The sequence below is a fragment of the Hippichthys cyanospilos genome, chromosome 10 (assembly GCF_059441005.1).
Source record: "Hippichthys cyanospilos isolate Australia breed blue-spotted pipefish chromosome 10, RoL_Hcya_1.0, whole genome shotgun sequence".
NCBI classification, from domain to species: domain Eukaryota; kingdom Metazoa; phylum Chordata; class Actinopteri; order Syngnathiformes; family Syngnathidae; genus Hippichthys; species Hippichthys cyanospilos.
In genome coordinates, this window is record NC_142378.1 from 14,259,288 (window position 1) to 14,274,498 (window position 15,211).

General features: G+C 38.8%; 1 protein-coding gene and 1 long non-coding RNA gene across 2 annotated transcripts in view; one reads left to right on the top strand and one right to left on the bottom strand.

Moving 5' to 3' along the window:
* The window catches only part of LOC148417234 (uncharacterized), a 93,571-nt gene that overhangs the window by 29,333 nt on the left and 49,027 nt on the right, over nt 1-15,211 (top strand). Inside the window, exon 2 of the long non-coding RNA XR_015866985.1 lies at nt 4,820-4,952. This is a non-coding gene — a long non-coding RNA (uncharacterized LOC148417234). The remainder of the gene's footprint in view (nt 1-4,819; nt 4,953-15,211) is intronic.
* cachd1 (cache domain containing 1) overlaps nt 1-15,211 on the bottom strand; it is a 56,858-nt gene that overhangs the window by 20,525 nt on the left and 21,122 nt on the right. Inside the window, exons 3-8 of the mRNA XM_088425613.1 lie at nt 13,335-13,483; nt 7,537-7,643; nt 4,098-4,224; nt 2,854-2,998; nt 2,388-2,604; nt 2,144-2,293 (exon numbers count right to left, since the gene is read on the bottom strand). Of these exons, the coding sequence (XP_088281739.1) occupies nt 2,144-2,293; nt 2,388-2,604; nt 2,854-2,998; nt 4,098-4,224; nt 7,537-7,643; nt 13,335-13,483 (895 nt within the window). The remainder of the gene's footprint in view (nt 1-2,143; nt 2,294-2,387; nt 2,605-2,853; nt 2,999-4,097; nt 4,225-7,536; nt 7,644-13,334; nt 13,484-15,211) is intronic.

Genomic DNA, 15,211 nt, shown 5'->3' on the forward strand with positions numbered 1-15,211 from the left:
ATGTTACATCTCGATAATTACCTTATATACTGTTGTAAACATGAATCACTGAAAATGTCATGAGTCAAGTAATGCCTCTGAAATGAAGTTAATAGAGCAGATGATTGTCAATAAATGTGTCAAACGTACATAAGCATGTGTTGATGTAAAGTGGAGCCAAGCCACATCTCATGCCTTTAAAGGTCATTCAATGTAGTCGCAATAACCGCCGCTGCTTCCCGCAGCTGTCACCTGGAACAGTTGACACCGCGGATACGGCGCAAAATGTCTGCCACAATCCAATCACTGAGTGGATTACTGAAGAATCCTTAATTAATGTCAAGGCTTGTTCGTGGCTCATACTGCTGGATGACTAACACAAGGCAAAGTCATGGGTGGCAATGTCAAATAACCACAAAGTGAGACTCTTGCTGACAGCGCAAGTTCCCTTCGATGAATGTAGAAGGTAAACATAAAAATCTTCTAAGACCCAGACCAAATATGCCGAAATATAAATGGGTGACCTTCACTATTTTAGCACAGTTATGCTTACCAACCTGAATTGAGAATCTTTGCGCGATCAGCAGTACATGCATCGCTAATAAAATGAAGGATGATAGATGTTTGCTTCCTTTTCATCACAAACCTCTTTAAAATGGCAAGGTCCTCTGTCAGTCACACACATGCACAATGAGCCATGCATCCTTTGAAGTCTCACTCGCGCTCCTCTTAGAAGTACCTAATTTACATTCCCGGGTGCAAAAATTATTTGTTTGCTAATGCATGCAGTGTGTGTGTGAACGGCAGAGGGGGGGCACTTAGAAGAGCACCATGGACAGACAAGGACAATAAAATAGGAAAAGGAATCACACACAAACAAAACAAAAAGGCCTTTGAGGTTTCTGAGCACTTCTCCATCCTTCAGTTTTCTCTCTACATATAACACACAGAAACCTCACTTATCATTGCCTGTTGCTGCTGCTACACATGCATCATTCAGAATGTAACGGATTTTTCACCCTTCAAGGTCAAATGATCTCAATTCAGGGCAGTTTATGTTTAGCAATAATGTTGTGTTGTATTTGAATTATTCTAGAAGACTGCATTAGTCGTCATTTTTCCAACTCAAAATCTGGTGATTTACATTTTATATATTATTTTAGAGGTCGACCGATTATAAGGACTGATATTTGGGAATTTGACATATATCGGTATCTGCCTATATTTAATTTCAGTTTATTTTATTATATTTCACACATGAGTATCGATATTAATGTAAATTTTCGTCCAATTGTTATTATAACTAGATCGATGTAATGTTCGTTTGTAACTACAGTCTTCACCACACGTAAAAATCAATAAAGGCAATTAAAGCAGAGAACAAACCAAGGGTCTTCATTATTGTGGTTTAACTTGGTGTTACCAACACTTACATTGAAAACACTACAGTAAAACTGGGTTATTTCGGCTCAGATGCAGCCACGCCTCTCTCCTGCCAGTTATGCATGAGGGTCAATGTTTGCATTATTCTGTTTTTTTACGCCAATTTTTGCACTTTTACTGCAGATGTATATCTGCTCCAAAATCGGTTATCGGCTTCTCTAACTACTAATAATCGGTATCGGTCCTGAAAAGCCCATATCGGTCGATGTCTAGCATACTTGTCCCATGAGCACTATGCCAAAAGAGCTTTAAGGTCTAACGGGTTGTTTCGTTTTTAGTTTCACTTCTTGTAGGATCATTGTCATGTGTACCTGCTTGCATGTCTTTTGTCGTGATCACCTGCCTGCCCATCTTTGGAGTACTTTTTCTCCTGTTATTCCTTTGTTCGGGTTACTTTTTTGTTTAATTAAAAGATGTATTTCTGTACTGACTCCCTGTATGTGAGCTTCCCTGCAATTGGGTCCACAATCCACATATCCACGGCACTCCTTGACAACATTGAGGTGCACGGATTGAGCACTGCCGATTTCCAATCAACACTTTGATTAAGTAAATGGTGAGAATATAAAAGGCTTGAGGAAGTCCACATAAAAGTGAGACTGAAGACTGATGATAGTAACACTTACAACATGCCTATTGTGATCTTTCCCCCGTGTTGCATCTACTAATACTTAAAAAGCTTGTGTTTGTTTATCAAAGATCCGTTAAGTGGTGAACTCACCATTCATGAGTGCATATGTGAGGATCATGACAGAGTTGTTAAAGTGTCTGTTCTCTTCTTTGACCACACTGAGCGTGGCTTTCTTCTCCTGCTCTGATGACTCTCGAGAGGTAATCCCAGACGACAAGTAGATGATAACCATGTCTGTGGCTGGTTGGGGACAAGAACACAAATGTCAAGATAAAAATGACAGTTAAGTGCATAGTCCCCTGGCATCATCATATGCATGCATCCATGTACGTACTGGCGCTCTGCTTGCTGAGGCTGCTGGTGTTTCTGAGAAGCTGGAAAGCTCTTTGGAAGCCCGCTGCATGCTGCGTGGTGCCATCAGAGGACTTAATATTGGAGATGAAAGTGCTCATCTTCCTCTTTGTCTCACTGGTGGCTGGAGAAAGCAAACTTTTGTAGCACTGGTCTAGGGAACAGGAACGGACCATCTCTGCCACTGACAGAACGGCAATCTTGACGGGAATGATGAAAGTGTGATTACATAATAGGACACAAGGAACAACACTGGCATCAATATGCTTGTTTTCACAATAGTGATGCATCTACAATATACTGTATGTCGCTATCCGAAACCAAAAGGTTTATTACACATTTTTGACGATGTTTCACTTAAGGAATGTTTTGCTTTCCTAAAACATGTATACTTCATAGAGTCATACTATACAGTATGTGGTAATTTAATAAAGGTTTGCCTTCCGTACCTTGTCATGTTCATCTATTGCATTAAGAATAACCAGTGCTGAGTCTCTGGCAATTTGAAGCTGAGTTTCAGTAACAGATGCACCGTGATCCACCATCACAACAATATGTTTAGACTGGGGACGCACTGCTGAAACATATACATGCCTGTGGGAAATAAACACAAATATATAGAGCCACGTCAATGTCTTGATTCTCAATGTCTTGAAAACTTTTCTATTAAAGCAATATGTGTCATTAAAAAGTGATGATAATTCAAAATTGGAGAAAAAAAAAACGGAGGTTTCACATGACACCTTTGTCTTAAAAAAAAATCCTTAAATCACCAACCCCATGGCCATATGTTGGCATCGTAATGTATTTTTGCAGTGCTTGTACAAAGACTGTTAACCATTTCTTTTTAAACCTAAGTTATACTTCTATATTTTCTCTCTATGTTTTATTTGCTGTGTGTGTGTGTTACTGCACACACATAAGAGCCAGAGTAAATACAAGGGATCTAAAAGGCTATAGGGGGTTAGCTTCAATGTGTGTGGTCTGTGGACAATACCATGAAGTTGATAGGTGGCGTAATATACTCACAAAGCCTCATTCAGCCTCAAAGCAAGAAAAGGTACACAATTGCACTAGTGAATATGTGCGAATGTACAAGTCCACACAAAAACAAAAGACATGACTAAAAAATTTCAAAGCACCTTTATGCCATGTAAGTGTGAACAACACACATAATTTAAAGGATAGAATTGAAAGAGATGTCTTTCTGTGGTAGCCAAATTAAAACCACAACAGTGGAGGCGTGAAATTCCACTGAGCCTCAGTGGTACCCAGCTATATTCCTGCCAAGGGTATGTGTGGTCAAGGAGCATGCCGCCAACATGCCGCCTGGGCCCCCACAGCAACTGGCAGAGTCGTGAATGGGTGAAGAAGAGGAGAAGGGGCAAACCACGTTACAGTGAAAAAAGAAGATGAGCGAAAATGGCAGAGGGTGAGGGAGAGGAAGATGAGGCGTGACAGGGTAAGGAATCAAGAATACTTAAAAAAAAGGGGGGGGGGGGGCTATGCGTGAGAATGAGGAGTAAATTGCAGAGGGTGAAAAAGACTGGGAGTTCAAATGGCCAAAAGAAGAGAGAAGTAAAGCAGGCAGCATGTCAGGAATAAAAAGGTAAGTACAACCAACAGTATATTCAACAAAAGATACATACGAAATGTCCACATATTGGTAACATTAAGGAAGTTGGTGTTCTACCTGCTACGGTGTTCATAACTTCCTTTACAGTGGAACTTGTGCGCCGGGAACACAGTGAAGATGCCCTCCTCTGAGCTGAAGTACTGCCACTTAATCCCGGGGTTGGATTTGAGATTGTCAGCCAAAACTATAATAAAAAATAAAAAAAATACAATATTTGGAGATGAGAACAGGAGATCAGAATCTCAAAAAGAAGTTGGTAAATTTATTATTTTGATGAAATAAGTGTAACTCCGAGATAGATATCAGAAAGTTATTCGCCTGCAGCAGCGAGGAATGAGGGAGGTAAATAAAGTCTTAGCTTGCTAGGTAACATATGCCTGTCTTAAGTTCATGCTAAGTTAGGTAACATTATTCCTTGCGTCAAGACAACCATATTCATTTGCTGTACAAGGGGAATTGCATTACTATAGTAATTCATTGCATCTGTATTAATCCCACATGAACAATGAACATGCCTAATTAATATTAGATTTTTTCACCTGCAGCTGCATGAAACATAATGCTGCTTATGGTCTGTTGGCTCTGCATAAATGATGATTTTGAGAACGCAGCATTGAGCTTGTGTTAGTTGACAGATATAGCAACCGAATCAGCAGTGTCAAACTTATGGCCCACGTCCTGGCCTGCAAGTGGCTTTAAGGCTCCTGTAGTGTGGTAGCAGTTTAAACAGATTGTATTGTGGGTGAGTATTGTCCCTGATGGTTGTGTGTCCTCCGCAGAGCCCTGGTGTGGTAAATATCCTGCAGTGAGACGAAGCCTGCTCCAGAGATGCTCTGTGAGGTCTTGATCACATGCTGGAGAGCCCTCCTGTCTTGTGCTGTACAGTTGCCCTCCCAGACTGTGATGGAGGAGGTGAGGACACTTTGAACAGTACATCTGTAGAAGTTGCTGAGAATCTTTGAGGGCATGCCAAATTTCTTCTGGTTCCTCCAAAAGTAGTCTCTTTTGGGACTTTTTGATGTTATGTCTGGTGTTGTGGGACCACGTGAGATCCTTGCTGATGTAGCTGCCAAGGAATTTGAAGGTTTTCACCCCCTTCACCTCTGTCCCATTGATGAATAATGGTGGTTTGTGCGGCTCCGTTTGCAGCCTTGGTTTGATGATTGGCTCTTTGGTCTTGTCTGTGTTGAGGTGGATATTGTTGCTGCACATTCCAATAATTCCCTTGTTCTTGCCATTAGCCGAGTTTACATAGAGAAATCATTTGATAATGAAGATCTCTAGTCACCTGTTTGAATGTGACTATGTTATGTTGTGGGTGATGTTTGTTGTGTTATGGTTGGTTGGTTTTCTGTTCTTTTTTGCTGCTGTTGGAGTTGGATTCTGGTTTTGTACATGTTGCCTTGCCCTTTGTGTTAGTGACTTGTTCAGGTTGAATGCACCTGTCCTTGTCAACCCACTGTCTTGTGTTAACAAATCAGCTCCCTGCTTCAATTGTCTCTTCTCCGAGTGTTCTTTCTTGCCTAATGAGTTTGGGTGTATTTAGGTGTGTTTCTTGTTTAGTTTCACTTCTTGTTGGATCATTGTCATGTCTGTCTGCTTTGTCTTTGGCTCTGTGCATGTGTCACTGCAGAGAGTGCAAGACAAGTTGAGACAACAGCATTAACAGCAACCTCAGAGGTTAACTGTATTTGTGCAACACTAACTGAATTTTAGTAGGTCACAGTCAACATTATCCTTACAGAGATCCCATCACAAAGCCAGCGACTTCCTTGCCGCTCGCAGCAACATAACAAAACCTTTCACACAGAGCAGGGGGAGTAGTGAGGCGGCACAGTTAAAGAAAGTTTTGGAGCCTCATTAAAATGCCAAAAGACAAGAGAGCAACATTCAAGACTCACATGGGGACAAATCATACAAGGCAGCTAGCGTGTATTCCAATTCCATTCGCAATCTTTGACAGCTGATAGCAAAAAAACAGGAGCAATAAAAATCACGGCACATACTACTCACAATATATTACAGACCAAAAGAGTAATAAAAAAACATAATAAAAACGATTATCGAATACTGGTATTTTTCTTTGTCAAGGATACTTCAATTTAGTGAGTTTTATAAATTCATTCACACAAACGATATATTTTGTCCAATTTCTTGAGCAAAACCTTTAAGAGTCATTATCATTATTGAACCATTAAACCAAAATAATGTCTTTCTAGAAAAAAATAAACACATCAAGCTTTGTGACAGTACAAAAGAAAGCATTCCCTTTGCTATTTTGCCTGAATTTTTTAAATTTGGTACGTTACACAAAGACAGCACAAGTAGGGTCAAGGACGACAGGATAGAGAGGAGTTAGAATAAAGCTGATGTAGCGTGGGCGACTTGTAGAGTGGTTCAACCTCTTCATGTTTTGTGTGACATTTGTATTTGACTGAAAAATTTGGCTCATAAATTGTACAGAAGAGTTGAAAATTCTGCCATGGTTAAAAGGTCTTAAGGTCTTGATGAGCTTAGGACCACATCACACAATATAGTTCTCCACTCTTAGAAAGGTCACCTATGAAGCTGTTTCTTATCTACTGCATTGCTTTATATTTTTTCCACCATACAAGGCTGGTCATCTTTAAGCTAATCATTCACAGTCCATCACAATTAGCAGGGTTGTGTTTTTATTGAAAGTTGCCCATGCTACATCAGCTTTAGTCTACCTCCACTTCTCTCTGTCCAGTTGTCTTTGACCCTACTTGTGCTGTCTTTGTGTTAATTTTCTGTCATTTGTTTCAGGCCAATTTAAACAATCTGATACAGAAGGAAGGCGGGAGAGATGATAGCAGAGACCCAGGAATGAAGGCAGCATAAAAAAATAAACATAACAGAAACACATTAATACAGAGAGCAAAACATTGAAAGACAGATTAATACGAGTAACCTGGGTCAGAGTATTTCATGATTAAATCCGGCTTTTACTGCACTCTCAATGGATGATGTGAGGCATGTATTAGTGACCCATTTGAGTTAATATGGCAATATGTGCCACCTTTTCAGACATTTTGAAAAATGGGCACCCAAAGAGCAACCTTTGCTGGTTTGGATTTAAAAAGGGCCACAGCCTGCATTTCTATGGCTACGTATAACATTTTAACTTAACGCACTGCTTTCAAAACTAATCATCACCAGAATTTAACCTGCTAATTCACAAAGGAAAGACAGACCTTTACAAGAGGTGGCATAAATAATTACAATTTCAGAGCGTGTTCAAAGGCAAAGAAAGTGCATTTGATGTGAGCAGGGAAAGAATATTTCAAATGAAGCGCATAGAGTGGCAAATGGAACATATTCAAATATCTTCTCTGTCACACACAGCTCATTATTTCTAACTCGGTCTCGACATTATGCATTTGCACATATCCTTAAATGAAAGAAAAGGCAATTTGTGAAGGAGCATGCAAAGGTTAGCGCAAGAAAACATCCCAGCAATGTGTGACAAACACACCTGAGTTGAGGTCTCTTCCGGGGTTGAAAGCTCGGCTGTTGACAGTGGGAGAAAGTCTGTCACAGCAGATGGTCTTAGACACATTGGCGTTGAAATTTCCATCAAACCTAAAAGAGGCACAAACAGGCACAACATTGAAGAATTTATGGAAGACTTCCAAAGCCATTTGTTGGCGGAGCAGCTCTGGCTTCTCTCTCGGCACCAACAGGTTTACTACTCTAGACTTTTACGTCCAATAAAACTCAACTCGCAGGTATTGCATGCACTCCTGACTGTGTGCTAATGTGCATGTGTTAGGATTTCAACATCACAGTTGGCATGAAAGGTAAGAAAAAAATGTTTGTTGTGAGTTAGAAGAAATTAAAGAAAACATCTGCTGAAAAGTTATACTGCTTTTTCATTCAAGCTACATTCATCTGTTGCCCAGACCTATAAAAGTAGGATTTATTACTCTTTGTGAATAACATTTTCCATGGAAAACTGCCCAAAATGTGTTTTCCCCAACAAAGCAATGTTCCCTGATATACATAAGACTAATATTGAACAATATACTGTACTTGTAATTATGTACCGTAATTAAAATCACAAGTTCAAAAAGTCACATTGGGAAACATTTCTTAAAAAAAAACAACGCTGCATGTATTTGCACACATGTAACATTAACAATGCATTTGTAATATTGTATATTGATTATCATAGCTGGCAACAATTATGTAATTAAAATCACAAAAAAAGTCACATTGGAAAACATTTCTTTACAAAAAACACTGCATGTATTTGCACTCATGTAACATTAACAATACATTTGTAATATTGTATATTGATTATGATAGCTGGCAACAAGATTAGAATAAACACATTCTGAGCAACCCTAAAGTCATTGGATTATGATTTTGATCAATTTTAATCAAACTAAAAAAAAATCAAAAACAAATACTGTGGCTAGGTTTAAACAAAAATATTGTAAATTAATTTTACAACAGTTTAGAAGTAAACTCATCAGGCCTGTGGAAAAAACAACTATTCAAGGTGCATAAGACAGTGCATAAGACGAGTTCACGTTTTGCTAAATTTCCAATCGTCTATTTTTAAAAAGATGGCTTAATCATTTTAATTCGATGTATTACCTGTCCCTAAAACAATCCTTTAAAGGTATGAGCTATTTCTAAGATGCTGTTATTTCAGGTTTAAAATTTTAATCATTGTTTTGGGAAATGAAGCTGACTCTTACAACCAACATAAATTCCCATACGTAATTAACTCGGTGCAGAAAAGAGGTGAAAAGCAAAGCACATAAATAACAGAAAAATGCTGTATTTCGCCATAATATAAATGTTGTAGCAAGGGCATATTCCACCGCTTTGAGGAGCCCTTATGTATTTGTATAAAATAAAATAGTAAATTCTAGTGATGTTCATTTCGTAAAGATCAAACCGTTCTTTATTTAGTGTTAGTAAATAACTTGAGACTTGTGGTAGAGCATTAAAGAATAAATTATTTTCATCAACAGAGACAACAGACACAACTTTTTAACATTTTACAGGTCTCACATTGGTTCGCTAAGTTTGGAGAAGGACTCAACAAAATGATCAACCAAAGCACTGACAGTTAGGAAAGAAAACTGATTCAAGTGCAGGAAATAACTCAGAGGGACAGAAAGTCATGACTTGAGCTGGACACGTGATCTAGAGTACAGTGCTTTTTCTCTAGTCTCCATGACCTACAGAAATGCAATATGGGGCAAATGAGCCAAAGAAACCGCAACAAGGGGACCGAAAGCTGGTGATTACCACAGACCCTTCGTCCAGGCATTGATCACCATACGAGTGTAGAGTGAGAAAAACAGGTGACAAAATCAGCGCTGTGTTGCAGTTGGTACATTTTTCCAAAAACAAATATTAATATGCATCTTTTTTCAGATTATTTTGATGTCTGTCTTGTAAATGTTAACATTTAAAAAATGCTTCCCACAGCACATATCTCGGGAATTAAGGGCTGACAAAAAGAGAGGTATGCAGAGAAGCAGCCTGTTCTGCACTGCACCAAGGCTGCAAGCTTTGATCCTTCCATCGCTTCAGTCCGACTCACACACCCCACCCTCCTCCCCCCCAGCTCAGCAACACACACATACACACATAAAACACAGCTCTACACACTTATTGGCTCCCTCTGCTAGCCGACCTAGTCCTGGCCCAGTTTGATTGGCAGGTGCTGTGATGTACGGCTCGTGTTTGTACTTCACTCATTTCGTGTCCCATAAGGCCAAAGTCATTACTATTCTCCTTAAATCTGGTTTGCATAGAAGGGGTGGGCAGGACGCTCAGCAAAATGTGCGCCAGATAAAAAATACATTTGCAGCTGCTTTGAATTCCACATCAAAAACCTGTGTAACGAGAGCAAGCGAGAGCCAGAGAGAGAGCTGGGAGGGGGCTACCATTCTGATCAGGAATCTTAATGAAGGCGCAAAAACAAATCTATTTTTGCCTCACCAGACATAAGCGCTAAAATGTTCCAGCACAATTATCGTAGCACAACATGAAATTTAATCTTTAGGTTGCTGTCCAACCCTATGAAACATCTGCAAAATGCTTGGGGTCTTGCGTTAGCATGTACATTTTGAGTTTTCATGGAAAATCCTGCATTGATTACCATATCCCTAGCCAATGTTCTGAATGCACTAATTAGATGTGAGCCTCAAGAAATACAAGATAGCAAGCACCAACAACCGACTGCTTTAAGTCTGACTGTGCCACTTTCTGGGGGACTAAATAAGAGGGTACATTTTCAAGCAGAATCTCTTCGCAAAACAAACGGAGTCAGGTGTCTCTGCACGACAGTAAAAACAGACTGGAGTCAGTCACGTTCAGCTGTTACATTTTCTCCACTGTTTGTATAATACATTAGATTAAATTGCACCCGCAGAGCAGAATGTCAAAGATCCATGGGAGTAAATTTGTATTGAAGAGGCACACTGTTGTGTGGGAGCCCCTGTCAAAATGAACATGTATTTTCTATCCGTCAAAGCAGCGGCAGAGCCACGGGAAAAAGCTACATTTGAAAATTCCAAGTCCAAGCCCCTATTAAGGAGTTTAAATGCTCTTCGCAGGTGAAAAAAAAAAACCTGATTCAGAATTTTCTTTATCCATTAATATTTTCAGGGAATGACCGATCACAGATCGGATTGAAAATGTCACATGACCAAACTCAGAAAACAGGTGAGCCATGATTGGCTGTTGGCCAACTGGCTCCTGAGATGAAAAACAAGAATGGTTTTTGCTACTTAGTCCACATTGCACAAACGCAGTATTGATTAGAACATCATGGTTGAACAATTACAATAGGAACGCATATTTTTAAATTGACTTTCCCAACATCACAACATGACAAACATCACAACAGTATCTATTTGAAGTGGAGCCAATTGTAAAAGGAAGACAGTGAGTGTAGCGTCATACTACTGAAAGTTGATCACTGACCTCAGTGGTCTCCTTCTAAAATTATAGCCTACACGTTAACTGATAGGGACACATTGTGGATCCTTACTTGAGCCACTTCTAAACTGGTCTAAATAAAATCTTCAGACACAGAGGCCTATAACGGAATGAGTGACAGCTTTTTTCATTAACACTATGCATTTTCTTCACTAGTAGTAATTGGGACATAGTGACAGTAAGAAACAGGATGTCTCAATAAAAATATCAAAATACACACTGAAAGCTGGGAGAGCTCTTCAAAACAAGCTAAAATTAGTATACATCAAAGATGGAATATTTTTGTCTTGTAATGACTGTGTGACACATAAATAACGATGACTCATAAATACCGACAAATATCTAAATTCGTCATTTAGAAAAAAATATATTAAATCTCAAAGTTATCTGTGTTGCTCTCCCTTGGAAAATGAAAATGTAGCCTCCTATTAATCACTATTAAGATTATTCAATATTCAACATATAGGTGCATTGTGAAATTTATCTGCATAGACACCCTCCCTATCACTCACCCCCAAAAATGCATTATTTAAATTTGTAGGCTGCTCTAATGTGCAAAACTGAGGAAGTGAGCGCACACATATCCCATATCTTACAATCCTGCACAAGCAAGCAGAAATGAAAGCGCTGTGTCTTTTTCCTCCCCCAAGGAAGATACTTTGAAGTTTTTGGACCTATCAGACTCTCCATCATTCTATGTCCAATCTACTCCCACTGGCCTGATGAGTTCCCACATCATTCCAACCAAGGCAATTCTCCATGTACCATCACTATTTTTTCAACCTGCTACAAAATGATGTTAATCCATATCTTAAGGACTGAACATGGGGCTATATAAATATAAGATCTTGTCTGTGGAGGACGCATGCATATTAAGTCATATGCATGGTTTGGCTACAGGTGGCTAATTGGTCCTAAGTCAGAAAGCTTCTCCTCTAGCAGGACTGAAATGACCTTGGAGCAAGTGAAGTTTAAACTGCAAAAGCAAACAATCAGAGAGCAATAACTGCTTACAGTGGGGTGGGGGAACTAGACAGAAATGGCGACTGAGAGGGATGAAAGATGGAGGACAGCTGCACCACTGTAGATTATATGTGAAAGCTGCACTCCTCCTTTGCTTCATTTTCAACTTGATTTCATCTCAGTGGAATAAGTGACTTGCCCTAGCCATATGTCTTCAATGTGCATGTACTTTGGGGCAAATCACTGGTAAAAGCGGATGCAGACACTAAGAGTGTTTTTTTTCTGCTATCTTCTTAAAACAATCCTAATTTTCACAAACCATCAAAAAATATGCATGTCAGGCAAGCGGTTGGCAAAATACTATACACAAGGATCAGACAAAAATTATTGAGCCTAATTGAACATATGGATCAAAGATGGTCCATGGTCTGTGTGGACCAAGCACCACAGTTTGCACCGCATCGGTAGAAAAAAACGGTGTGCTTGTTCTATTCACATTGCACGTTTGCTTAAGTGTAGGCCCCGCTGGTACACCAAGGTCCATGAGTAATGTGGAACATTATTATATTCATACATTTAAATATGTTTATTAATGTGCACTACTCAAAAAGACATGCCAAGGAAGTTGCAACAGCATTACATATCACGCCACCAACATGATCCTTATGCCAACTTCAAAATGAACACACCAAATAACGCGTATATGTCAATGCAATAGCCTTAGTAGGCTTTTATTTTATAGTTGTCCCATGCACCGAGAACTGTGGAGCAGCTAGCTTAACTCATCCTTGTGATTACTTTATCCCATATTTATTGCCATCTATTTACATAGTGAAACATCTACAAACCGCCATTTAAGAAATAATTAAAATAACATTTAAAAAAAAAAACATTGGGCTTGTTCCCAATGTGAGGCATCTGGTGCATTTAAATGCAGTTGGACCATTCAAATTATTTTATACAACTCAATATCTCTCTATGTCTCTCTCTATCTCTTTTCAGTATCTTAACTATGTGGGTTATGCCTATTCTATTCTATGAAAATCAAATAAAAGGATGGGGGTGAAATCACTTTGAAATCCATTTATAGCCCATTTTTGTCATTTATATTTTCAAAAAATAATACATTAACTCAATTTCCATCCATTCTAGTGGTTGGAATGTCAAAAAAGAAAAACATAACAGTAACATAAAACTCATATTTAATAAGAATTAAAATGGCAAAATGCTAAATGTAATGTAGTTTGAACATTTTTTTAAATGGTTGATTGTTTGTGTGCCCCAATAGTTATTACTTATTATAAATTATTATAATTATAAAAAAACAAAACAGTTATGACTTACTCCATCATAGATGTTGGTATAGAACAACAATCTTGTATTGCAGTGAGAGGAGAAGTAAGGTGGGCAGTGTACGAAGCCTCCACCACCTGTTTGTTCCTGTTCACCACATCAAGGTAGCGGTTAAACTTCTCTCGAATCTTCTTGGCAAGCTGCACAAAGGGAACAAAGTCAAAGTTAGAACCAAAACAGCAATAATGATGTTGAAGCAAACTATAAAAGGTTGCTCATATTAAACATAGGCCTATAAATGCTAATACTTTGCTCTGCCACCATTTTGACACATAGTTGGCATCATCAGAGTTAGTTATATTTTTTTAATTATGTGACAAAAAACATGGCCCCTATACTGTAGTTTAAGGGGAAGTCAACCCCCCATAAGTCTTTACAATAACGTGTTATACTGAGCCCAACTCGTCTAATCACAAATTTCTGATTCATAATATGTTTATGAAACATGAACATGAATTATGTAGCAAAGTCTTTGAATTTATTTTATCAATCAACGGGTGCGGCCGTTGTGTGGTGACAAATGACAATGGCTTTCGACTGAAAATGACCACACAAAAATTATGCTCAGATATCCGCTTTCAACCAACCTGGTTTCACCTCATACATGACTTAACCAACCCCGTTTCACCTCACGCATGACCTAATTATGAAAACAGGTGAGTGATTGTGATATAATTGTCAGGCAATCACCCCCTAAAATGGATAAAAACTGGTGGATTGTTTCTAAATCCAAAAACAAAGCCTTAATCAGAAAGCTGTTTTTAAACTAGTGGGGGTGCATAGAACATATTAAGGTAAAAACAACTTTGGGTTATCGTCTCCATTACCAGGGGGATTATGCTGGTAGCAGTGTGAATGAAACTATTTAATGAAAAAAAATTCAAATGAGAAGTTTAAGCTCCATTTTTAAATACAAAATAATAATAATAAATATAAAAGTCATTATTGCATATGGACAGTGCTTTAGATGTCATTTTTTTTCGAGAACCTGGCTACAGTTTGCCAAACAACTTACTAAAAACATTTAAATGAAAAACTATTACTGGGAAGAGGATGCTTTAAAAAGCCTTTTGGAAACAAAAAGATACTGTGAAACAGAAACACCCCTCAAACGCAAGATATATGTAAAACGAAGGAGCAAACCGTGCAGTTACGCTCAATGTAGAGCATGTGAAATTGATTTAAAAATAACCCCTACTCCCTTGGTAACTAAAGCTCTTTGTTCACGTCCCATAATTACCAGTGCCAGCAAAAGAACTGTGATTCAAAAGAGGAACAGGAAGCTGCTTAGTGACCCACTGACCGATTGCCCACCTAATCAGGCCACCATTAAATTCTGTCAGGCGTTTAAAAGAAACCTCATGCACAGCCCACAATTACTTCTACAGCACCACAAACACAGCTCCGCGTAGCACCAATGAGATGTGCACTTACACACAGACAATAAAGTCAACACAAAAATGTGTTATGTACTAACACACATAATGTCTGTCGCAGCATAGCAATTAGCAGCAATGAACTTTCTATAAAAAAAAGGAGAATGGGCCAGTGTTGAGCTTGGGAGTGTTTCCATGATTGGGGGAAGGGACAGCCTAGTATAGAGACTAAACTCCACTTTTAACAGTCTGACTGAAGAGAAACCAGAAGCTTTGAGTGAGCTAAAGCTTGGGTTACAGTTTGCATCAATGCAGACAAAGAAATCATTCCAACTTGTGCTCTGCACTTTAACCACACTTGCCAACACAGAGTTTTTCTTTCCTAACCTTGACTGACCCGACCAATGTGTGAGGATTGTGAAACTTAGGGTTTGTTGCAGCGCCACACAGGTGCAGGGTGCAAGGTAAAGGACGATGAAGATTTTGATGACT